Raw genomic sequence first — 24,755 nt, 5'->3', positions numbered from 1 at the left:
TCCTTTTCTAAATCAATACAATTTCTCAAATTTATTATTTTTTTTCTTAAAGAAGTACTTCTAATCTCTGTCAAAAGGGAGGTGAGGAAAGGTCCTCCCTCCCTTGTAAACACTGAAATACAGATCTGAGAAACCAGGGTCGACACACACAAAAAGTGCATTTTACAAAATATCAACTAAAATATATTTTACATGAATTATGCTTCCATTGAAATTCTACCAGCTGCATTTTCAGGTTCGAAAAAATATTTCCACATCTAAGAGATTTCAAAAGCATTTAAGTTGTGGGCAGTAGACCCTGCCTCCTGGGAGACGAGGGGCCTGATCTCCTGCTGGGTGAGGCTGGGCTCCTTGGCAGCAAGGGCCCAGCGCCCTGGGAAAGAGCAGGCTCCAAGGCTGGGTCTCCAGAGCCGCCACGGCCCCACCCCACGGCCACCCTGCCAACCTCTCTTACTGCCCCGCCCTCCTGGACTGATGATGCCTTCCTCCAAACAGCTTATTTAATACAAGGGGACCCAAGTTCCTTCCCTTCAGGTTTGGGGTTGGGCTTCCCATGTGTAAATTCACCTCTGAATGGTCCAGGCCTCACCCAGCCTAATAACCAATCAGGAGCAGCCATCTGCTCAGGGACAGCACAGGGCTGGGGGATCGCTGGGAGAGCCCTCAGGATTCGCTTCCACCTCCCGCCCAACTGTCCTCATCCAGTGCCACCTCCTCAGCCTGCAGGGTCTGTGTCTGCCCCTCCCTAGGGGAGGGGGACCCAGTGCTGCCCTCCTTGGCTCCTGTCCCCAGGGTTGTGGCCTGTGGAATCACTCACGAGCATGTGCCCAGCGCCGGGCCCAAGCCACACTCCCTCTCCCCACCAGGCTCCTCTTTGGTACAAATAGGAAAGAACCAGACTGCTCCAGCCGCCACACGGAGTGCCCCAGGGCCAGGGCCTAGTTCTGGCAAGGATAGCAGGGGGCTGAGTCTCCTAATCTACTCTGGGGAGCAGCATGAGGTGAGAACAGGGCCCCTGGGCAACAGGAACAAACTGAAAATGCAGGTCCTTAGCTCCTAGAGTGAGTGGCTGCAGCTCAGCAGGTCTGTGGACTGATACAGTGTTGATTCTCGCTGGGATGTAAATTAGTGCAATCTACAAAAGACTAGGGTAAGAGGTGGCAGGGCAAGGGGAGCCACAGCACTCCTTTGGTTTGATTTCAGGTGGGTGTGGCTTGAAAAGTCATGTGTGAAGTTCTGCAAGAGGTTTCCTAAACCTCCAAGTGTAAGGCAAGAGGAAAAGTCTTCAATAAATCAGGTAGCAATTTTCCTTGCCCCCTGCCCCCACCCCCTCCCAGCTCCCTTCTGCTCTCCCAGACATGACAAACCCCATGTTGATCAGTTAATTTCTGGGAGCCCAGACCTGCTGGGTGGCCTTCACCAGGAGGGGGACAGGAAACTGACTCCCACAAGCGGGCCACACCCATGACTGTGAGGGCTGGTAACTTGTCCCAGCACCAGGGGCTGCTGCAGGGGCAAAGGAGGAATGCCAGAGAAAGGCCCCAAGTCCAGGAAGAGAAAGTCAATGCTCTGGGAGCCAGACTTTGGCTCCCTAGGCCTCAAAGGAATGAGCTCGGAGCTGTGCTAGAATCTGGGAGAGCCTGGTCCCAGGCTAATGGGGAAGCAGCGGGTCACAGTGGGTGAGGTAAAGCTGGCTCCCACTCCCCCCTGAAGGGCCCAGGGGAGGATAAAGAAGGGCCTGGTTCCTGAAGGACCTTCCCCCAACCCCCCCAGGGGCCATGCCCCTGAGGCTTGGCCCAGCCTCAGGGAAGGCTGCTTCTTCAGGAGCCTCTGTCCAGGGGACCACAAAAAGGCGCCCTGGGCCAAGCTGAGGGCTCTGATGCTTTTCTTATACCCTGGCCTCCCCTTCCCTCCCATGGGGCCCAAACCCATAGGGGCCCCTGCCCTCCCCCCACAAGAGAACCACAGGCCAGCCACCTCAGGCTCCTGTGGCCCCTTAACCAAGTGCTGTGCTTCAAGCAGTGCCCCCTGCCCTGAGCCCCACTTGCCCGTGGGCAGCCCCAGTGTGGGCGTGAGGAGGCTACTGAGGGTTCTTGAGGATGCGGCCATGGCGGAAGTCATAGACATGGCGGCAAAGAAACACCAGCTCAGGGTCCGTGTCCTCGGGCACTGTGCGGTGTGGCGGGGTGGAGTAGTCCGCAGAGGGGGGCACCAGTGCTGTCTTTCGGCTGGGGAGACCCTCGCCTCGACGCTTGGCCATGGCACAGAATCTGCAGTGACACACCATTCGCTGTCTTTACCACAGCTATCTTAGCAGGAAGACCAATTCCTTCCCCACCCTGCCCAGAGGGCTGGGACACCCTCTCCCACCTCCACAAGGGCAGGTGCTGCCTCCATCCCTGTCCTGGGGCCTATGCCCTCTCTGCCAACCATCTTCTCTGTCACTGGGGAACCACACCTACCGGGGCCTCCCTCCCAATCACCTGTCAATTCTCCTTGATTTTTTCTGAGAGCAGTACTGTAACCATCCCCGCCTCTGCAACTCTGCCCCAATCACTCTGCGTCAGAGGGGGAACAATTTTTCTTTTTTTTTTTTCCATAAAAATTAGATGATGGAAGCAGACTGTGGGAAGAAAGTTCTAGGAGGTCAGGCCCAGTGAGTCAGATCCCCTTGGGGATCACAGGCTGCCCCCAAATAGCCCTGGGAAGTCTGAAGGGAGAGGCTAGCCAGAGGTACAGGGCACCACTCACCTGCAGTACTCAGCAAAGGTCAACACGTAGCACTTCTCTTCAATGCAGGCCACACTATTCTGGTCCTGATGTCTCGATGCAAAGACTTCATTCTGCAAAGGCTCAAGGGGAGGGAGGAGGAGGTTGGCTACCAGGGTGGGAAGCACCTAGCTCCAGGAGCAAGGCAGACATTAACCACTCTGCTGGGACTCCTGACCTGAGATAGACAACTCCAGCTAGTGCCCAGAAAGCTAGGGAGCTTCCCTGGAATTTCAGCCTAACTGCTCCGCATCAAGCAGCCCAAGGCATTCCTCCCAGGTCCTGTCCTACTCAGGAGCAGCCAAGTGCCTGCTCCAGCCTCTGACTAACATCAGCCTCCCGACCCCCACCCCAGCCCAGGGGAGGAGAGGGGAATTGGTGTGCATTCTCCCATTTAGATGAAAAGTCCCAGCGAGGGAAAAAAAAGTAAAAGGGAGCCCAGACCGGGGGTGGAGCAACCCACACACACGGCTTGGTAGATACCAAGGGGTGTCAGTAGAGTCTTTTCTCCCCTCCCTCTCCTGCTGCAGACAGTAAAGGTGTGCAGCTCCACCTCCCCTTTCCTGTCGCCAGGAAGACACAACTACTTGCTCCCATTCTGGCACCCCTGCTCTTGGGGGCTCCCTTTCTGCCCCACCTTTCAAGACAAAGGTTACTATTCCCTTCAAAACATGAATTGGGGCAGTGTTGGGAGAGGAGGCTAAAACTCAGGCCTTTCCCCAGGTTCTCTGGTGTCCAAGGTGATGAGTCCAGGGACCTGAATGCCCAGGCTGCCACCCCATACCACGTTCTCAGTGCCCCAGCCTCTCCCCCGCCAGGCAGCTCACCTCGTGCATGCTGGGACTGCGGCCTCCCTGTAAGTGCTCTGGTCTGTAATACCACAAGAGGCTCATCATCAGCTCTCCTAGGGGGGAAAGAGAAGCAATCAGGGCTTGAGCTGGCAACTCCAGAGTTACTCAGATAGGCAGGCGGGCTGGCCACCTGCCCTGGAGGCTCATCCAACTTCAAAGCCTAGGCCAATTCTGCAGGCTCCGGCCACCCCTATCCCCTGCCTTGGGCCAAGTCTGGCAATTCAGTGGCCTAGAATGCTGTTAGGTATGGAGGAAGGAGGAGGAAAAGGCACTGACAGGTGAGGCAGGGTGACAGGCGCCCAGGCCCCAATGGCTGGAAAGGTTAATGAGCTGATCCAACCCAAGCACAAGGCCGTCTGCAGCCCTGAGCACCAGACAGACGCTGGCTTAGTGGAAGGCAGACTCTGCCAAGGACGCAGGACACTAGTGCCAGGCCGAACTCTAGACAAGGGTACCTGATTCCGGGTTCTCCCAGAGGGCAGAGATCTTGGCCACATAAGGTGTGGACGTCTTTCGAGGGCCTGACTTGAGCAGGACAGTGTCCCGGACTCGGATCGTCTCTCCATGCCGCTCCACCGCCTGGTAGCTCTTTCGGATGGCTGGTTCCGGTTCATCCTGAGCAACAAACCAATGACACAAACAAGGCTTGTGGGGCCGCACTCAGCATGGGGAGGGAGTGACATCCTCTCTGTGCTCTCCTCAGGGCAGTCAAACCACTGAGGATGGGAGACTGCCAAAGTGGTTTGCACTCTGGCCCCTCCTCCCTGAGCCTGGCTTTCAGGGGCAGGAAAGGGAATCCTCACCGTTGGAGAAAGGAAGAGAAATGGGAACAGGGGTAAGAAAGTGGCTCGAAACTTCTGGGGCTGCACTCTGACCACCACACCCACGACAGCCGGCTCTCGTGCTCCAAGCCCCCAGCACTGGGTAGGTCCTCAAGCTTCCTAATGGACAGTCTGGGTTTGACTCTTAAACCACCATGGTATAAGCGGCAAAGCCTTATCACGGGCAAATGACTTAATCTACTGCTAAGCCTGTTTCCTCGTCTGTGAAATGAGGGTAGTTCTAGGACCACGGGGTGTGTGCGTACCTCACGGGGCAGCAGTGACAATGAAAGCGGATAATGCACGTGAAGTGCTTAGCTCGGTTCTGGCACCTAAGAAGTGCTCAATACATTTCAGTCTACATTCTTTTCATCGTCCCAGATGTTCCTGTATCACCAATTTTCTCTGCCTATCCCAATTTCCCCTATACATACTTATCCAAAAAGCCTCCAGGGAAGTCCTCCACTTTATAATCCAGGATGAGAGGTGAAGACACTTCAGGAGGCTTCCCTAAGTGTCGGTGACAGAGACGGCAGCCACCAGCTGTGACTGACTGTGCATTCCGTAACTCCCCAAGGCACAGGGCACAGGATCAGTAGGGGCTGGGGGAGCAGGCCGGGCCAGTGTGATCAGTTCCTGGGGTACAACTGAGCTGGAACCCCTTGTCACTTCCCAGAGTGGCTAGAGCCAGGGGTTCCTGGGACCCAACTCACTGCAGGTCCTATGTCCGTACCGCCACCCTCCCTTCTCCCCATCAGCTGAGCTGGCACTCACCAAGACATAGACGGCTTTCTCACAGGCAGCCCCAACGGGCACCCAGCCGTTAGTGCGGCGGCGGCGGCGGCGGCGTGGGCGTGGGCGCTGGACGCGAGGCTGCTTGGGGTGGCTGGGCCTGCGGGCAGCCTTGCTCCGCGCAGTGTGCCTACAGCTGGAGCCCGTGCGCAGACCTGACTTGGAGCCGCTAGGAGGCTTGGCGCTCTGAGGGCACGCGCGAGCTACCGTCTGGGGCTCCGAGGTGGGTGTCTGAAGATGGGGGACAGGCTCTGCTGCAGGTGGCACGCTGGGCACAGGGCATCCCAAGAGGGGGTGGGCAGGTGAGGCAGGGTGGCCAGCTTCCGGGAGAGGAAATTCCAGCTGGCCCAGGGACCTGCAGCCTTCTGGGAAAAGGAGAGAAGGGGGTCAGGGAAGGTAAAGCAGGGAACCCCCGGCCCCTCTGCTTTCAGAGCCTGCTTCTTTTAATTCTAAGCGTAAACCCAAAGGCCACTGAGGTGGCAGGTGGGGTCAGAGGCTGTTAAGGTAGATGATCAGTGACAGGCCATGGGTTTTTCTTGACCTTGGAAACTGGCCCACAGACATCTCCATCTCCTCTTCTAGCCTGAGAGAAGGGGAAGTAATGGGAATGGCATCTCTAAGCTCTGACTTAATCTTCCTTCTCTAAAGCTTCCACTGTACTTAGGAGCAGGGGATCTGGAGTGAGACCAGGATATGAGTCCCAGATCTGCCACTTACCAGCTGTGTGACTTCAGGCAAGTCACTTTACCTTTCTGTGCCTTGCAACAGAAGTAGTAGTTATGAGTATCATATAGTGTGTCCTAGGTGTTTTCCTATCAACGTATTAACTCTTCACATCCTTACAACAACCCTATGAGGTAGGTACCATTACCCCCATTTTACAATTAAGGAAACTGAGACACAGGGTGGTTATTGGTTTGTCCCACAGTCACGTGGCTGAGGAAGTGGGGAGAACATTTCAGTCTGGCTCCAGAGTCTGTGCTCAATTAACATGCCATATGGCCTCCCATATATAAAGCACTAAGAACAAGCGCCTGGCACATGGTGCTTACTGGTGTCCCAGGGCAAGGGGCTAAGGGTCTTGGGTCCCACAGGTTAAGTGACTAGACTTAGAGAGTGGTACGGAAGAAAAAGAAAAGCCTAAAAAGAAGCTTGCTCTCATTTCTTAGAGCTCCAACTCATGCGAGAACCTGAAACAACCAGTCTGGCCAGAGTCAACCGGTCTATAAAGTTGTTTTATAGACCCCTTCAAGAAGGGCTGTGCAGGGGAGGGGAGAGCCCTGAGAAGGCCTGGCCCCTCACATCACCAGCAGCAGGGCAGACCTGCTGGCTAGCATGGCTCTGGTCACCTCATTTCCACCCAGGAGCCAGGAAGGGAGCCTGGAGAGGCATGTGAGGACACTCCTGCCAGTTTGGGGAAAGAGAGATCACTTAGGGGTGTCTCATCAACTACGGCACGAGACTCTCAGGTGTCTGGATCTTGCCAAGAAGGTAGACACCAAAGCCCAGGCCCTGATGGCAGCCTGTCTGTTCTCAGAGTGTGCCCACCTAGTCTGCACCTAGCAAGGTGATTCTAAGTCTGAGCATTACTTCTCCTTCAAGGCCTGTATGGCCAGGATGAAGCTGTCCTATTGCAGCTGGTACCACCTACCAGGCCTGGTGCCCACCACCCCTCCCGTGAATGCTGAACTCGGTTGGCATGCAGATGGTCTGGGTTCCCGGGAAGTAAGGAATTCTAGCTTTCCTCGAGGAAAGCAGAAGGACATGGGAACAACTTGGCAAAAGTGCTAATTTCAGCATCTAACTTGCTACTCAGAGTCTAAGAATGGGCATCCCAGTGGAGAGGGAGGAGAGACACTCCCTGCCCACTTCACCACCACAATGCTACCTAACTGCCATGCCGAGAAACCTCCATAGACAGTGGGGACGGAGCAGGGCTGCTAAGAGCTAAACACGGGCCTCTTTCCTGGGAATCTCCTAGGCTGGGGGCACAAAACTAGAGGAATCCTCCCTTCTCAAAACCCCCGACTCGCCCACACGGTAGACAGATGCCAGTGCGCCCCACCCTCTTGGGACACTGCTTCTCAGAGACTCCCTGGTGTACCCCACCTCCAGGAAGGCATACCTGCTGCAAAAGGCATTTTGTAGGGGCAGCCGCCACAGGTAGTGCCAATGTGGGTAAGAGACGGCGGCAACATTTCACAGATGCTGTAGCCATTCACTCCAGTGTCCTCACTGGAGCAGTAGCGAGAACCCCACGGAGGGTGCTGGAAGTGGGTGCCCGCGGCGGGCACTGAGCTCGGGGCCAAGAGGAGCCCCGCGTTAGCTGCAGCCACTGGGGACAGCTTGCCCTCGGGGAGCACGGAGCAGGAGGAGTAGCCCCCACACCGCAGCCCGGCCTGGCTGCAGTACAGGTAGAAGCTGCCTAGCGCGGTGAGCTCAGGCCCACCACACAGGCCACTGTAGTCGGCGGGGTTGCCAGGCATCGGTAGCGGGGAGAGCTGGGGTGCAGGGAAAGAGGGCTGGTGCAGTTCCTGCTTGGGGGCAGGTGACTCCTCGCCTGGGCGCCCGGGCTCCGGCTTCAAGGCTGCTTGCCCACCCATCAGCAGGGGCAGGTGAGGGCGCAGCCCCAAGGGGCTCTCCAGAGCCTCACTCAGGGGCTGGTAAGGTGGCTGGCTGGACGGCCCACGAGGGGTGGTAGACGGCCATGGCTCCTCGGGGTGTCCTTGCCAGCTGGGTGGGCCCGCAGCCTCCCCAGAGCCAGCCCCCTGCCGGGCCTTGGGATAGTTCTTGCCATTGACCTTGGCCCACTTTGGCCTCGGGGCCCTCAGTGCTGGTGGCTCAGTGGAGTGCCCATCTGCTTCTGGGTGGGCACGAGGCGGCCGCAGGGGTAGCTCCCGCTCCTGGCTCAGCTTTAGGAAGGCAGCTGCATTCAGGCTGGCCAGTCTCTTGGGAGCTGGATCACCATCTCGGCGGGCCCCTTCATCCGGTGCTGGCTCTGGGGACAGGTCCCGACTTCCTCCTCCGAGGTCCCCCAGCCGGGGCCGCTTCTTGGAGGAGGCCCAGCCTCCAGCGGCCCGGTCACGGTCCCGGCTGCGGTGGGGGTCTCCCCCTCGGCTGCGGCGGGTGCCCATCAGGCTGCTGGTCTCTTCCCGCTCCAGCAGCAGGTTATTGAGGGCCTCGGCGTTGAGGGAGGCCAGGCGCCGCTTGCGGGGCTGGGGGAGGCCAGTGTCCTCACTGGATGGGGCCGGGCTAGGGGGCTTGGGCAGGTCGGGGGGCAGCTCATCAGCCTCATCTGCGCTCCGTGGACCAGCCACATTCTCCAGGCGGGTCAGCAGCACTTTGCAGGCCTTGGGCTTCTCGGGAATTAGTGGGCGCTTCCGCAGTGGGTAGTTCTTGCGGCGCCCCGTGAGGTGCCCCGGGCTCTCAGGAGGACCTGGCTCCACACCCTCTGCCCCCTGCTCCATAGTGCTGCCCTCCATCTGCAGGGGCTCCTGGCGGCCCGTGGGGCCCGAACTCAGCATGGGAAGAGACTTCCTCCGAGTGTGTGTCATGGAGTACCTCCAAGCTGCAGGACATAAGGCAGGCAATGAGAGAAGCCTGCCCTGGCCTGCTTTCTCCCCCACTGCAGCCCATCCCGCGTCCCCTGCAGTAACTCTGGCCTACCCTCACCCCAGCTCCAGCTTGGATGTTCCCGGGACCACCCCCCTTGCAGAGTGCAAAGGTCTAGCGGGGTCAGGCTACCAGCAGCTGTGCAAGGACTGGCTGCCCCACTCTCCTCTGAACCAAGCCCCTGGGGACCCTATGGAGCAATGCAAACCCCAGAGCTGGAAGACAGAAGAAGCTGGGGGCAAAGCTCTCGGTTGTCTCCACCTGTTCTTCTCCCACTAGATACTCATCGCAAGACAGGAGGAGACTGCCCTGAGGACACGGAGCCAGGATAGGGGCTTGGGCGGTGGGAGCCCACCAATTCCTTCAAAGACATTATCAGCCCCCTCCCCCGTCTTGAGGCTTCTGAGATTGGCCACAGGAGGATAAGGAGATGGACAGTGAGGAGCTGAGATGAGGAACTGCCTGCTGGGCCATGGAGGAGGCAAAGTCCAGCCTGTGAGGACACCTGCCTGGCACAGACAGCAGGACAGCCATAACCTGGGTATTGCTGGAAAGCCCCCTCAGAGTGAAGGCCTGGCTGTGAGGAGCCTGAGGGGGGAGGTCTCAGCCAGCCCGTGGAGCCAGCCCCACCTTAGCTCAGATTCCAAACAGCCCGGTGGCAGTGCCTGGGGGAGGGATGTCAGTAAGGCTGGGGCCAGCATTCCCAGGTAGGAAACCCAGGGACCACACTCTAGACCTGTGGTACAGCTTTAAAGGCCCACCAGCCACTAAGAGCTGGGAAAAGAAAGTACCAAATAGGAGAACTAACTCAGGCGACAAACCCAGGCAGCCTTGTTAGTCCTGCCTTATTCCTCAGGACTCCCTCCTTGTAGGCAAGATGCCAGGCAGGGGGCAGGATGGGGGTGAGTCACAGGAAACCCAGAGCGCCCCAGACAGAAAATGCCCGCGACCAGGCATCATCCATCCCTTAACTTTGCTTAGCAGACACCCCCCCCCCAACATACCTGGGCCCCCCGGGTACCCCCTAAATGAAAAAGGCAGCAGGCTGTGTGCAGGAAGCTGGCACAGCCCAGGCAATGGAGAGCTGAGGGGCGGGGGGGGGGGGACGGATATTGCCGGCATCGGTGGTCAGAGACTACTATGCTGTTCACTCCCTACCTACACCCCAACAAAGCAAGATGCTGCGAGTAAGGTGTCAGACTGAGCTCTGCCCTCCCCAGCACTCTGCGACCCCTCCTGCCCAGCGAGCTTTTCAGCTAGATTTCTCCGCTGCTATTGTTATTCACACTCGCTCCACCAGAGGAGCTGGGAGCAGTCCCTGCAGGGCCAGGATTTAACCCTGAAAGTTCCAAGCCTGAGGACTCCCAGGGAATCCAGAGCCCTTCCAGGAGCTCCTGTGGCCTTGGGCCAGTGGCTGGGGTCACTGGGTGCCCTCTACCCTCTCTCCAGAGACATGCCACACGAGTTGAGAAAGAGTGCTCCAAAAACCAGGCTGAGGGCAGCGGGGGTGTCCCTCACCCCTGAGAAAGAACTTGGAAAACTGGAAAAGGGAGGCGGGGTGCCAGGCATTGCTCTGGCCACATGCGGGGACCTGCATACCCAGAGACCAGGCCTCAGGCAGGACAGAGAGTCACAGAGGCAAATCCATTCATTCCTGAAGCACAGACTGGAGTGCTCCTGAAAAACCCCAGGCATCTGCTAGGCTACCTAAGACTCTTTCTTTCTTCTAATCAGGGTGTCCACCCATCCCTGATTGCTCAGTACACTTATTAGCAATGCCTTTTTTCACCCTCAAAAGAATCCCAGTTGCTTATAACCCCAGGCCCTTCCCTCAAGGGCAGGGCACCCCTGTGCCAGAGGTGAGGGAGCAGGAACAAGGAGAAGCACATCTGTATTTCCTAGGGAAGCCTGCGCCCAGCCCTCCCCCACCCCCAAAGGGCCTGGAGAAGGAGCACAGTGCATAGACCACACAGCTGAGCAGGGGCCAAAGCCCCTCAGCAGGCCCCAAGTTACCAGAGGAGTCAGACCTGGGAATGGCCGGTGGCCAAGGCTGAGGTCACCTGGGCTTATGGCCTTTAAGGACATGGACACCAAGCAGAGTAAGGAGGGGTGGGTGGGAAAGAGAAAGCGAACACAGGGAGGTGTTTCCAAGCCTGGCCAATGAAGAGCTCTTAGCGGACCATGGTCCTTGGTCTGCCCTCGCTTCCCCCCACCCTCAATTTGCCGGTAGACTTGCTACATGGATGGATGGCCCAGGGATTCTGGGATACTTGGTCCCACTCAGTCTTTCCCTCGCAATGTGAAAAAGATTAGGAGGAAAGCCTTCCACTTTCGGGAGCCTGTCCCCAGAACCTGGGAATTTGTTCTTGGCAGAGTATCTCACTCTTTCACCTCCCTCTTAGTCCCTCAGGGACACCCACTGTCCCTGAGGCTGATGATCCCAGGAAGCTTCTAAATCACAGGGTGCAAGTCACATTTTCAAATCAAGCATATGGGCCTCCTGCTAGCCTCCCTTGAATTTGCCAAATCCCGTCACCCGCAGAACTCCTAGCTTTCACGTGGTGCCTAAGGCAGCAACGTCACTCACGCTCCTGAGGAGAGGCTGGGGACTCTGCTGCCTACCGCACTGCACTCCAGGCTGAAGAGAGTCAGTGAGTCATGCTTTGAAGCCAGATGGATGTGTGAGAACATCGGCAGCAGCTTTTCCCTGGGGTGGGGCTGGGTGGAGGGGCGCCCAGTCTGCCAGGGCCCCTCCAACCTGCAGGGGTGGCCCAGCTCAATGGGGGAAGAAGATCCCAGGCAAGCAGGAGGCTTGGTTCCCATTCCAGCTCTGCTAACCATCCTGCTGTCCTGTCCCTCCCACTTACACACCAGCTCAACCAGGAACTTTCTACCACTACCAACAGACAAGGGTGCCTTGCTTCTCTCAGACTACCCTCCTCTTCTCTGGGAAGCCCTGTCCTCCCAGGGGCAGGTAGTTCAGGCACCCTCGGGAGAAGGTTCCTAGGAGGGACTCCCCAGGGTGTCTTAGAGCTCGCCTAGACCATGTCAAGCAAGCCCTCACTGAAGAAAACCAGTCTGAAGCACAGTGGCCGGCCGGTGGTCCTCCGAGCCAAAGACCCAATGAATCACAAGTTGAATCCAAAACCACAAGCCTGACCAGGGCTGGGAGAAGTCATCTCCACAGAAACAAAAAAGGAGGGAGGCCTTGTCTTTTGCCCTCAAGATGCAGCAGCACCTTATACGTAGCCCCCACGGCCCACCAGGGCAGGTGGAGGACACCCAAGGTACTGTGTGCAAGGGCAGTTCCAAGGCCTGGAGAAGATGGGCTGTGAGCACCAGAGGGGAAACGAGGGCAAGGGTGGGGGCCTGGATGAGCAGGTCGAGACCAGATCACTCCCCCAAGCAGAGGCTGCCCTGGGGCAGAAAGAGGCCCTCAGCCTTGGCCATGGCTCTCCCTAACTTGCCCAGCTCTAGGCCACACCCACACCCCCATCCTTAGGGGTTCAGGACCCAGGGCTCTGCCCCACTGCTCTTCCTGAAACCTCTCTTACCCACTGCACTTGAAATTTTGCTTTTCAGGCTTTTTGGTTTATTTGTAGTGGGGGGAGTACTTGGGGTGGGGGGGGGCGGTCTTAGGTTAAGAGCAGACCAGGTGGTCCCCTGGGTGAGGGTCAGGAAGGGCCCTGACCCAAGCCACCTCCCTCCAATTACACCTAAAGCCACACAGTGGGCACCGAGTAAGCAATGCCCACTTCTGCAATCTCTCTTGGAATAACCCCCTCCGCCACCCCTCAACGGAATAATACTTTTTCACGAACGCTGAGTTTCTTGAATCTGCTATCAGAGAAGAAAAGCAGCAAGAGCACAAAGGCAAGCTCCTGTTCTTTTAAATTTAGTTGATGTTACTTCATGGAAAAACAGAGAGGTGAAGCTGCTGAAATTCTTGTGATAAAGCCAGATAAAGATGTGGCTGGTATCTTTTGAATCCCCCAGAGCTGGTAAAATGGAAACAACCAAAGCTTGAAGTCAGCCAGACCTGGACCCAGCACTGGCCCTCATGAGCAACTTACCTAACTTTGCTGAACTTCAGATGCTTCATCTCAAAGAGACACATCAGAAAGAACTTTACTTAAGAGTGGTGACGAGAATGACACTAGGGACCACGCAGGAGCCTAGCAGAGTAGGAACCGGGCAGGCCAACATCCTGGGGATCCCCCTCTTTCAGACCCACAGACAGAGGAAGGCAGCCTGCCCTCGGCCCTCGAATCCCCACATTAGGAGTCCAGAGCCACCGGGGGTGGTGAGAAATCTGAAAACGCAGCCTGTACCTGACCCCTGCTCTGCTACCGTTCCATTGAAAACGCCCGAGTGTCCACCCCGGGAAACGCAGCAGTGCCACCCCTATCCCACTCGGGACCCAGTATGGGGTGAACTCTGTGGGGCTCAGTTTACAATGCAGCGAAGAGGGCAGGGGCAGAAACTGTATCCCACAGACCCTGAATAACAGCTCCACGCCTCCAAGAAACAAGAAAGGCGAGATCTTCAGATGCCAAAGGCCCAGGGGATGGGGTCAGAGGGCACTCGCTCTGCCTGCTGCTGCCATCTGACTGCAGCTTCAGTGCAGGCTCCCAGAGAGAGCAGAAGCCTTGGCTCCAGCAGCTCAGAGCTCAAGCCCCAGGGTACTGCCCCGAAGAGAGGGCCTCCCTGGTGCCCATTCAGCCTCACTTGCTGTGGGTACTCAATTCACTCTGCAGTCAGGCTGGGATCCTACAAACACCTGGGCAGGAAGCACGGCGCCTGACCAAAGGGAACTGGCCTGACCCGTCTGGATGCGGCTTGTTTTATAGACTGCCCTCGGGTCGTGGCCATCTGAGAAGCTGGGCCCGCCTGCCCCGGAGGCACCAAGCCTATCTCTGGCCTGTCGACCACCTGCTCCTCACACTTCACACTGGGGGCTCCCAGGAGCCCAGAGAGGCAGGAGCAGCAGTGCGGGGGAAGGCCCACGCCCACCCCAGACAGGGTCCGGTGCGGCCGCCAGCCCAGCCCCACAGCCGGGCCCTAACTCTGGCTACTCCTGTCCACGCTGAGCATCCCAGCAGGAGCGCCCAGACACACAGGCCCAGAGCTACACCCGAGCGTCCAGAACCTCCACGTACTGCTGGCTCTGGACACAAAGCCAGATATCACACCTCTTTGGTAACTGTAAAAGAACATGAATCTCTGTGGGGAGGGAGGAGAGCTTTAACTCAGACTATGAAATGGACCTCTCCATTTTACATTAGAATTGCAATTAAGTACAGGAATATAGTAACAGTAGAGTCGGTGGAATCTCCTTTACCTTCTCACTGGAAACAGCCAGTCCCTAGTCTCAGGGCAAGGCCCTTCGTGCAGGTAGGGGACTGAGAGTGAGGGAGACAAGACTTACCCCTGGGACCCAGAAGTCAATATATACACACAGAACCCTGAGCGAGGACAGTGGGCAGAGGACACTGTATTTCAGTCATACCACAGTGCTCTGCTCTAAGAAACTCAGACCTGACAAATTAGAAGGTAATCACATGCAATACAAAACTAGCCTGTAGAGGCTTTCTTTAAAGGCACATGTCCCTACTGAAAGCAACCTACCTTCCCCTAGCTTCTTCTCAGTGCCCAGCTCCTGTGTGCACGAGGCAGACCTCTATGTGCAGGTGTCGGTCCAGCTAAGCCAGAGCACCCGCCGCTCACTCCCAGGCACACGGCACCTCTTGTGACCTTTGCTCATTCAGCCAACGTTTGCTGGCCCCTCGCCACAGCTCAGCAAGGCGAGACCCACACGGGGCTAGAAGCCACTTCGTGCCACTGCTAATCCGAAGTGGGCTTGGTCAATGGCTTGAACTTCTCTGAGCCTTGGTTTCCTTACCTACACAGCAGGGTTGTTATGAGGATCAAGTTAAATAAGAATGCGTGTCAAGTGCCCAGCAGAGTGCCTGGTATACAGCAGGTGCTCAACACAAGCTCATTCTTTCCCCATACATGTCAAGTATCAGGCTAAGTGCTGAAGAAAAATGCAAAGCAGACTGAGGAACTGGAGCTTGGGCTGGTAGGAAGACAGAGGACAAGACAGTGTGACAGGGCTGTGACGGAGGGCTCGGAGCTCGGTGCAGAGAGCTTGCCTCCATGGCAGCTTCCTAGAGGGCACATTGGAGACAGGACTTTCAGACTCTTGCTGAGGGTTCTACGGTCTACTTCTTGCCAGGTGTACTAAGCCCAATGGGAAATGGGCAGCACTTTGAGAAATGTGCTTCCTAAACATTTGGAAAGGGTGGGAGACAAATCCAACTTTCCCCAGACTCACCACCATTGGCTCCATACAGGATTACTCCAGGCTGGGGGACAGGGAGCGCCAGGCTAAGGCTCCCTCAGACTCTCCCACCCAGACTCCACAGTGCACAGACCAGGCCAGAAGCAAATCTCCTCCTGGAGCAGGACCCATTTGCTCCCGGCAGTTAAAGTGTGGAAAAAATAAAGCAGGAACAGGGAACCTCAAGGCTCAGCAACAAGTCAACCAGGAGGAAAGCTCGCGTACTGATGCACCGTTCTTCAAAAAACACAACAGCTCACCAGCCTGCTCTGGGCACCTGCCCAGGAGTGGCAAAGGATATGTGCTGGTTCAACCACCAGGACACTCCAGGAACCAGTAACTTAGATTTCTAAGATGGCTTGCTGAGACCGGAGGTGCAATCTCTTGTCCTGAACACAAGAAACTGGCCAGCCAGGCCAACATGGGAGCTCTGCCCTTAGCCTCCCCAGCAAAGTGCCAACCTCCTGAATGAAACAGCCATGAGGAACAAGACCCAAGACCAGGGCTTTCCAATACTCCCCCAGCGTGAACAGAAACACAGGCAGCCAACCTGAATATCTCACGCCTAACCAATTAACTGTTTAGTAACACTCCCATTATGCAAGCTCTGCAGGGACAGGCGGGCTCTGCCTTCCTTACCAATAAATCTTATCCACAGGGCTTAGTAAGAGCTTATTGAACAAATGAAGATCTGGTGCCCACCTGCTCCATCCCATATAACATTTCCACCCTAGACTGATGGCACAACTTACAGCCCAGAGAAACTCTGACCTCCAAACTATCCCTCATCCCCAGGAGTCCACCTTGCCTCTTCAATATAATCCACAGTTGAATAGGCTACTTTAGGAATTCTCTCGTATTACACAGCACAACCTTCTTCCACTACTGTCCTCTTTCTTCTCTCTCCCAACCTGCCCAGCTATCTCAGGAGAATATTCCTCTCGTTCCACTTACTTCTTACAGTCACCGTCACTCTCATTCATCCTTGCCACCCCCCACTCCCGGTGGCTGGTATCATCTCACCCTAACATGGAGAAAACAGAGGCACAGGGAGGCAGAAGAACTTGCCCACACTCCCACACCATCGAGGGCAGAGGCGGGGCGGCTGGTGTCAGTCCCCAAGCCCACGCCCCAAACCGCAACACAGGACGGCTGCTGAGTCACAGACCAACATTCGAGATCAACTTGCATGTGCAATTCTGCTTCTCTGTGCTGTTTTAATTATTGGCATTAACACATTATTAGTTTTTCCTGATTTTTCACCACAAAGGAATTGAAAATGTACTACGATTAAAAGGCATCTGTATACTGGCCAGGGAACATAAACATAATTTTACAAACTGTTTCTACAGAAAAGTCTGCTCAAAGTTCCCAATATGCTCTTAGATGCACTTGTGAAACAAACCCATTTTATATCCTCGAAAGGGGTAAGGGCTACAAAGACGTGTTTTCTTGATTTTAACAGTCAATCAAGGAAAGGAGTCTACAGACTTCCCCCCCCACCCCATGCATCTAACCACGTCTCGAATTAGATGAAATCTCCATCACGGACTGCAATGAAGACTGAAATTTGGTCATCACACTCCAAACAGCCATCTTAATATTTGAAGACATATTACCTGACCTCTTGGCTACCTCTTTGGGCCGAATAAGTCCAAGTCCTTCCAATTTTCTCTGACGATTATCTTTTACAGTCATTTCATCTGTTTTACAATTCTTTTCTACACTTCGTCCGAACTGTGTGAACCCCTTCAGGCACAGAGCAGGGGACACCCCTCACTACTGAGGAGGGCCTGCTGACCCTGACTATAGTGGAATCGTGACTCCATCTTCCATTCTGGCATACATGTCAGGATATCCTGGCATCAAGCAACACCCTAATACCTTTGCTGTGATATCTGCAAAGATCCTCTAAAAGCTAATAATTCACCTCTAGGGAATTCCCTGACAGTCCAGTGGTTAGGACTTGGCGCTTTCACTGCTGAGCCCCGGGTTCAGTCCCTGGTAGGGCAACTAAGATCCCACAAGCTACAAGACACAGCCAAAAAAACAGTAATAATAATAATTCACCTCTAAACCACCTAGCTGGATGAGAATGTGATTAACAAACTGAATTTTCCCCAAACATTTAGACAGGCAGCTGCCGTTGGAGAAGGGCCATCCCTCTCCTCTGCAGGTAGGAAACTGAAAGAGCTGCATCTAAGGAGGGCTGGGGCTCAAACAGGCACTGAAGATGGAAGGGAAGTATGGGGTGGTCAGTACCACTCCAGGTGAGACCCTGGGGTCACAAGAGGCAGCACACCAGGTGTCTTAACACACCAGGTGTGTTAAAGCTCCCACCCCCATCCCGCAAACCTACTGGAAAAGAAACATAAGAAAAAAGATGTAGACCTCAAGTTTCTGCCTGGCATTGATCCTGTTAACTAAGACGAGTCACTTGTCATTTTTTCATTCAGGTAACTTGGTTATGGTGCCTCAGAAATAAGTTCCTATTTCAAACCTCAGAGAGGCTGAGACACAAACCCATTCTTTTATTCCTGGTGCCTGCAGAGGATCTCGAGGGCAATGTTATTATTATTGTTATTATTACTGGTGGGACGCTGAGACAGGTTAATAACCAACCATCTTTGCCGGTGTTTCCCACTGGGAAAAATGGAATCTGGATGAAAATGCTTCCCGGGACATCACACAAAGTCCTGGATGTGACTTTGCCCTGAGGCCTGCTCACTAAACCCACCACAGTCAGATCCCCAGCCGCTAGAGCAAGTCGCCTAGGGCAGGACACCAATCCCTCCACTGCAACCCCAGGGCCAGGCTAGTACTCAGCCACTCTGCAAAGCCAGCTCAGTGGAGCCAAGGGCACTTGTCTGGCCCTGAGCAGGTCGCCTGCAGCCTCAGCCTCACGGCCACTGCTGCTCCTCCTCCTCCCTATTAGCCGGTTTACTGCTCATTAGTGGCAGTACCAGGAGGTGAGCAGGGGAAACATAAAGGAGCTGAAATTCAAACCAGTCTATTTTACTCCAGCTAGGTGCCTCCCCTAAAAACAGGCAGGATTTCATCATCCAGGACCTCCCTATCCCCTTTTCCGCGGAGGTCGAAGCAGGCTGAAGGGTGAGGCGCTGCAGAATCTCAGGACCCCAGGTGCCAGGAGCCTATGCTTCTAATCATCACAGGCTCTTGACTACATGCTGTATTGTCCACCTTTTCAGGGTTAGCAGGCACTTCCAGCCATGAGGTGGCCCATCATGGCAAGGCCGGGGACCTGCAGAGCAGGAGTGCTGGGGCTGCCCTCCGTGTCAAAGCACACTCTTCTTGTCCCTCCAAAGTCCCCAGCACCATGGCAAGTTCACAAAGGAAGTGAGTCCTGCCAGACTATGCTAGCAAATTCCCATAAATACTCGGGCTGGGGTAGTACTGCTTATGTAAAATGCTTCCCCATTGAGAGATGCTGCTTTATTTACATTCTTCACAACCCATTCATAAAAAGGAGGCCCTTTAATGTTGGGGCTGTTCATATAATGCTCCATAAACCCAGCAGCTTCAACTGGCGGCCTTAGTTCAACACAGGCAACTTCTCAACTCCGGAGACTTTTTCCCCTTAAGCTTTTTTTTTCTCTTTAATGACACCTTGCGACAGGGCGCTGAGGCCAGATGTTGCCAGAGCAAGGCCAAGAGGAGTAAGAACAGATAAAATGAAAACACACAAGTCCTCCTGAATGCTGGGACAGAGGTGGGGAGGAATGAAAATAAAGAAATCGAAAATCCCCACAGAACTCCAATGTGAACTATGTATGTTGGGAGGTTTAATCCCTTCCAGGTTTACTGAAACTTCCCTTATGGATGTCAAAATGCTCTCCAACTTACACCTCTATGTACCAGAGACAGTGTGGAGGGGATTTTTTTTTTTTAACCCCAAAGGAAAAGATAGAAAAAGGCTCTTTTTGGTTTTTAATCTGCATTGTGGCTGAATAAAAAAAGCAGAAATTTTCTCTGCTTCTTTGTAAAAGTGTTCCAGGGGCTGCTAGATCCAAGAGGGGCACAATCTGCTTAGAGTGGAGAAACTCAGACCATCCTCAGAAAGAGAGGAAGAGCCGTGTTCCAGGACACACAGCACAAACAGCCCAAGCAGCTGAGAAGAGAGGCCAGGAGATGCATTCTGAGGTAACCTGTCTCCTGCTACTGTAGAAGCAAGGAGGAGAGAAGTGGTGCGGATTTTTTTTTTTTAATTGACGGGGGAGCGGTCTGCATTGCCATGGCAACTGTGAGGGGTGGCATTCCTGCTTGGAAGGGAAATGCTGGTCCATTAATCATCAAACTGGGGCACAAAAGGGAGGTTTGGGGGAAAGGGGATGGATGCGGAATTTATTTTTTCAATGTCTGGACTCAAACCAGTCACCAGTCCTCTCTCCCATTTCTCCCATGGCCCAGGGTTGGTGGTAAACAAAAACGGAAGTTCCAAGAGAGCCGGGATCATAAGCTGTCCTTTCTGATGGGTCCAGTGTGGGACTGATGGTGCCTCCCATATCAGCAATGCCTCTATAAACAACTCCTCCAACATCAGTCCCCAAAGCCCTGTCCACACGCCAGACCCAGGAATCTTCCTTTTCTGTTCTCAGAACCGTGTTTTCTCCCCCATTTATACCCAGGACTGAGAAGAGATAAAACATATGGATTCATTTAGCATGGACAACAAGGAAAATTGCATAAGAGCAGCAAAGCCGGGTAGCGAGAACAGCCTGGTAAGGTAGGAGGAAAACAGGATTACAGTCCTTTTCCAATTCATGTCTATATGGTATCATGTGAGCAATCCACAGGACAGACTCTTCACCAGCTGGAATATCAGAAGCAATCATTTGCTCCCCATGCTAAAGCACCCCAAACACACCCTATGTATATGCCTTAGAAAAGGTCAGAAACCACCAAGGACTCCTATACTAGCATTTCTAGGGAAACAGAAGGGAAGGTTTCCCTTCCGCTCCCACTCAACTAAGCAGCCAACTGCATTTATTCATTCAATAAAAACGATGTGCACAGCACTATACCAGAAATCCTAGAATACTCACACACACACAAAGGTTTAATACTCACACTGTCCTTGTCCTTAAGAAACTTCCAACTGACAAAAGCACTCAAGAAGACACCATGTTATAAAATCCAGGGTCACAATCTCAGAGGCAAGCAACGCTGGCCTGGAGTGGTCTGAGATGAAGGATGAGAGCAGGGTTCAGGCAGGAGAAGAAGAAGGCAAGGGGCTCCTAACTGGGGACAACTGGCGAAATCAGCAGGAGCAAAGATGCAGGGAGATAAACATACATAGCGCAGCATGGCTAGGGGAGAGCCTTAAGGGGCACTGTCTAGGATGAGACTGCAGGAAGAGGGGAGTCACTGCAAGTTTGTGGGTAGGGGAGTGACATGGGGAAAGGAGTGCTTTACAAAGAATGATCTAGCAGCTGTGTACAGAATGGATCAGAAGGGCCAGAGGAAGCAGGAGGGACAGGGAGGTCATGACAACAACATAGGCCTGACATGGGAACAGCAGGGCAACAGAAAGGAAGAAAGGGAGGGAGATATAAAAAAGAAACTCTTCACTGGCTAAACTCTCCAGAGCAAACCCTCTTCAACACTTGATCTGACTGACATGAGTCTCCTGCCAGGTAAAAGCCTGTCAAAGAGGGAATCATTGTTTTGGCCATTCTCCTTTAGGTTCTGGTGGCCAGACAGGTCACCCCTTCTGACTGCCACCAAAAGAAATCACATACATACTGGAGAGCCCCTCAGGAGACACAAAGACCTTGAGATGCTGCATCATCCTCTGGATCTTAGACATACAATTAAATTCTCTCAGAAAAAACTTTAGTCTCCTGCATGAAGTAACACCTCCCTTTCCCACAAGCCTCAACTCCACCCAGGCTGGGGTCTAGACCCTATTGGGGAGGGGGATGGAGGGTGGCCATGAATTAACTCCATGCTCAGACTAAGCAAGGGTGACAGGCGGTTTTCCCAAGGAGGGATTACAATCAACCACAGCTGGAAGCAGCTCATAACCAAAACCTTCCTGGGGTGGGACCCAGATTTTAGCAAATATCTACATTCTAAACACCCTAAGTCTCCCTGTTTTTGTGGTCCCAATTCTAAAATTAAGTATGGGATCACAGGAGAGGGCACAGGAGCTCTGAGTGGGTTTTTACATATGCAAAAACAGCATCCAGCTTAGAACTAGTAACTGGTGGGGTCAGAGGCACTCATGGCTTAAGCCACTGGTTCCCAAATGTCCTCTACTTGGCCAAGGACAGTGGTGTTCCTCCAGGACATGTGGTCTCTATGGGGCCCTTTTCTCCTTTTTGCAGAAGGCATGGGGGTGGAAAAGGTGGGAGGAAAGTCTCTCAGGTGATAGAAAGAAAACCTTTTTTATTTAATAATTAAATTCCTGCCTGGGTTTATAAACTCAGCTTCTCATTTCTCTATGTGAGTACCTTCTTTCGCTAAAGAAAAGTGCTGAAGGCAGTTATCCATGGATTGCTGGAGCACTTCTGGGAGGTATTTCCTAGTCCCCAGTCCAACTGGTCTTCTGCCCTCTTAAGACTAGTGACAATGGCCGACTGGGAGATGTCCCAGGTGAGATTAACCCTCTGCCTGTGGACAGAGTCTTCTTGCTGAAACCCCTCAGTCCTGGCAGGCTCTAGAGCTGCTCACCGGACTCTCTCCTGGTGACTCCAGCAACCCGGTCGCCACCGGCCAGGCCCACCATGTGCACACCCCCACCTCTGCCCCACTGGGTCGACCCCACTCTTCCCAGAACAGCGAGGTGATCCGAGACTGGAACCGTGAACCAGTGCCGCAGCTCCTCCCGGCGGTCGTCCCGGCCCCCGCAATCCCCAGGGCAGAGTCCGGCCCAGTCGCCCTCCCCTCGGGGTGGGTGGCTCGGACCCGCTCCCCTCCCCGACGCCACCACCTGCGCCCGCTCCGGCGCCGCCTTTGTCCGGCGCTTCGCCGCCAAGCGGGCCCCTCGGGCCCGACCTGACCCGGCCCCCAGCCCTAGAGGAGAGGCGACGAGGCGGGCAGGGCTAGGCCCGGCCGCGAGCACTGAGTCCCGCTGTCACTTAGAGGCGGTCTGACAACTTCGATCCCCCCGCCCCACCTCGGACTCGGCCGCTGCTCCGCACGGTCCCCGCCGGGCCTCCTGCGGCCCACACTCGCTTCTCGAACCGGTTCCCTTCCCTCTTCGGCGCCTCCCTTCCTTCCAGTCCGATCGGGTCCGGTCTACACTACCCCCCGCCCCGGCGTGGCCCCCATCCCCTGCCCCCCATCCAGCAATAACCGGTCAGCTCCCTGCGCGGGAGGGCGCCCCCCACCCTGTGCTGGCGATCCCGCGGCGCCGCCCCCAGCCGCGGCCCCTTGCCTCGGGGACCGCGATAGGGGGAGGGGGCACGGGGGGGCGGGGGCCTCGCCGCCCGCGCACTCGGAGGCGAGCCGGCTCTGCCTCGGCGGAGAAACGACCGGCGTCCTCCCGCCCTCCGCCGCCCGGGACGCCCGCGCCGCCGCCGCCCGGCCAAGCTGCCACCCTGCGGCCCCCACCCACCCCGCCCCCGGCCTGCGAAGCGGGCGGCCCCCGGGGGCTGTCACCTCGAGGCGCTCCGCACTCCCCGATGGCGGGACCTGGCGCCGGACCCGGGGAAGAGAGGCGGCACGAGCAAGCGGGCGGCCGCACCTGCTTCGCGTCGTCCGTCCGTTCGTCCGTCCCTTCCCGGGCTGGCGGGGGCGGCGGCGCGGCGCGCTCGGTGGGGCGCGCTGACGGGCGACCGGTCCTCTCCCCTTCACTCGTCTGCCTCCCTCGCTCGCTCCCTCCCGCTCGCTCGCCCCTTCCCCCCTCCTCGACCGCGGCCCCTAGCTCACCGGGACGGCGGCGCGGACGGCGCGGCTCTGGGCTCCCGCAGGCCCCGGCCGGGCTGGAATCCGGCGGCTGGAACCCCCCGGGGGCGCTCAATTCCCGGGCTCCACGCTGCTGCGTCAGCGCCTCCTCCTGGGGGCCGGGGCCGGGCGGGCGGAGCGGGGGCCGCGGCCGGGCGGGGCCGTCGGGGGGGCGGGCGCGCCTGGCCGGGGCGGGCGGACGGCGGGGGCCGGACGGGCGGGGCAGGCAGCCGGGCGGGCGGCGGGGGCCGGGCTCCGGGATCCGCTACGCCGCTCGCGGTTCCCCCACAAACTCCCCGAGAGCGGAGCCTCCGCCGCCCTCCTTCCTGCTTCCTCGTCCCCAGCCAATCAGCAGCGCGCCCCTCGGCCAGCTCCGCCAATCAGCCGCCCCGCCCTGCGCTGGCCCCGCCAGCCAATCCGGCCCTCGGCTCCCCCTCCCGGTCTCCAACCAATCAGAACCGTGGGTCGGTCGTCCCAACGCAGGGGGCAGCACGAGGCGGCCGCGGGAGGCGGTGCGGGGAGTGGTGGGGCCTGGGGGGAGGGGTACGGTGCCAAGGGTGGTGGAGGGGGCGGTTTTCTTTGCCGGCTTCTTGGATTTTCTCCTCGTCTCCAGAACATGAGCCCGTATCCCATGGTGACCCGACCCTGGAGCCCCAATCCCCTAGCTGCTACCCGCCCCCCCCCGAGAAATCTAATCTCACCCCCGCCCTGGCCGTCACCTCTCTACATCCCTCGTCCCCCTTCTCCTCTCCAGCACCCAGTGGAGAGAACTGCGAGCCAAGGAACACCCCCACGCTCGCCAGCGGCTGCTGCCCCCAGGGCAAGGCTTCGGGAAGACCAGCCGAAAATCAAGCGAGGACAACCCCCCTTTCCTGCAGAAAGGGCCCCAGACTCCAACGAAAGGGCCCCGACTGCTGAGAAGCCCCTCCCGCCCTTGCCTCATCTTTCCGACTTCCCTGCCTGCCACGTCTCCTTTCCTTTCAAGCAAGGTCGGTCCTGGCTCGGTAACCCCTCACCCGCATCTCTTTTTCCTCTTTCTCCCCTTCACCTACCGCCCCCCACTCCAGCTCCTAATTCACCCTTCTCAGAAGCAGAGTGTGGAACCCTCATCCATTTCCAGCCGACAGCAGAGCCTGGTCTGTGAGTCCTTGACACCCACACACCCTCTTCCACCACCGCGGGGAACATCAGAGCTCTTCGGGGGAGGGAGGAGGGGGTGGGCAGCCTGACAGCCCAGGCTGGACTCCCTCTCTCGCGTCCCCAAGCCAGGATGGGACCAAGTGTGGACACTTACCTGGCTTCCCCCTAGTCACCGAATGCTGTGGCTCCGTCTCACACCCACAGACGTGCCTTTCCAAGCCCGAGCACGCTCGCGGGGTCAGCGGGGTGGGTGGGCACAGCAGGCTGAGGTCACACGGAGGTGTGGGAGGTCCCTGTGAGGTGCGGGAAGGGGCTGTGTCTTCGGCACCTTGTATCGCCAGAGCCGGCAAAGGGCTTCACTTCAACAAGCAATGGATGCGCACATAGTAGGTTCTTGAGAAATGCTGAGTCCACCCTAGAACAAAGCCTCATTCCCAATTCAGGCGGGGGAGGGGAGCTTTGGGAAGTAAAAGGAGGAGCGGCAAAAAGGGTAGTGTCAAGTCACCAGAGCCTGGGAGC

The 24,755-nt window shown here is 56.3% G+C and overlaps 1 protein-coding gene across 6 annotated transcripts; it reads right to left on the bottom strand.

The window, feature by feature from the left end:
• Positions 1 to 24,493, bottom strand: BAHD1 (bromo adjacent homology domain containing 1). Of its 6 annotated transcripts, none has more exons than XM_082387226.1 (7): positions 24,391 to 24,493; positions 7,359 to 8,801; positions 5,216 to 5,598; positions 4,076 to 4,235; positions 3,597 to 3,673; positions 2,752 to 2,852; positions 1 to 2,270 (listed from the first exon to the last, which is right to left on the bottom strand). In XM_082387226.1, exons 2-7 carry the CDS (start codon positions 8,785 to 8,787, stop codon positions 2,081 to 2,083), a joined length of 2,340 nt encoding a protein of 779 aa, XP_082243352.1. In that variant the 5' UTR covers positions 8,788 to 8,801; positions 24,391 to 24,493; the 3' UTR covers positions 1 to 2,080. The 6 variants fall into 6 exon arrangements, with proteins under 6 accessions (XP_082243352.1, XP_082243354.1, XP_082243350.1 ...); XM_082387228.1 differs by lacking the exon at positions 24,391 to 24,493 and adding an exon at positions 23,082 to 23,447 and having other exon boundaries at positions 5,216 to 5,595; XM_082387224.1 differs by lacking the exon at positions 24,391 to 24,493 and adding an exon at positions 23,082 to 23,446.
• Positions 24,494 to 24,755: the final 262 nt, after the last annotated feature.

This window comes from Balaenoptera borealis (assembly GCF_965194805.1).
Source record: "Balaenoptera borealis genome assembly, chromosome: 3".
Classification (NCBI taxonomy): domain Eukaryota; kingdom Metazoa; phylum Chordata; class Mammalia; order Artiodactyla; family Balaenopteridae; genus Balaenoptera; species Balaenoptera borealis.
The sequence above is the reverse complement of the archived record's forward strand: the minus strand, read 5'-3'. Positions and strand labels throughout refer to the sequence as shown.

Coding starts and splice junctions, on each gene's coding strand:
- BAHD1 (XM_082387226.1), bottom strand. CDS start 8,787: ATGACACACACTCGGAGGAAGTCTCTTCCCATGCTGAGTTCGGGCCCC. Junction 5,599..7,358: donor CAAAATGCCTTTTGCAGCAG/GTATGCCTTCCT, acceptor TCCTTTTCCCAG/AAGGCTGCAGGTCCCTGGGC. Junction 2,853..3,596: donor GCAGTCCCAGCATGCACGAG/GTGAGCTGCCTG, acceptor CCTCCCCTTGAG/CCTTTGCAGAATGAAGTCTT.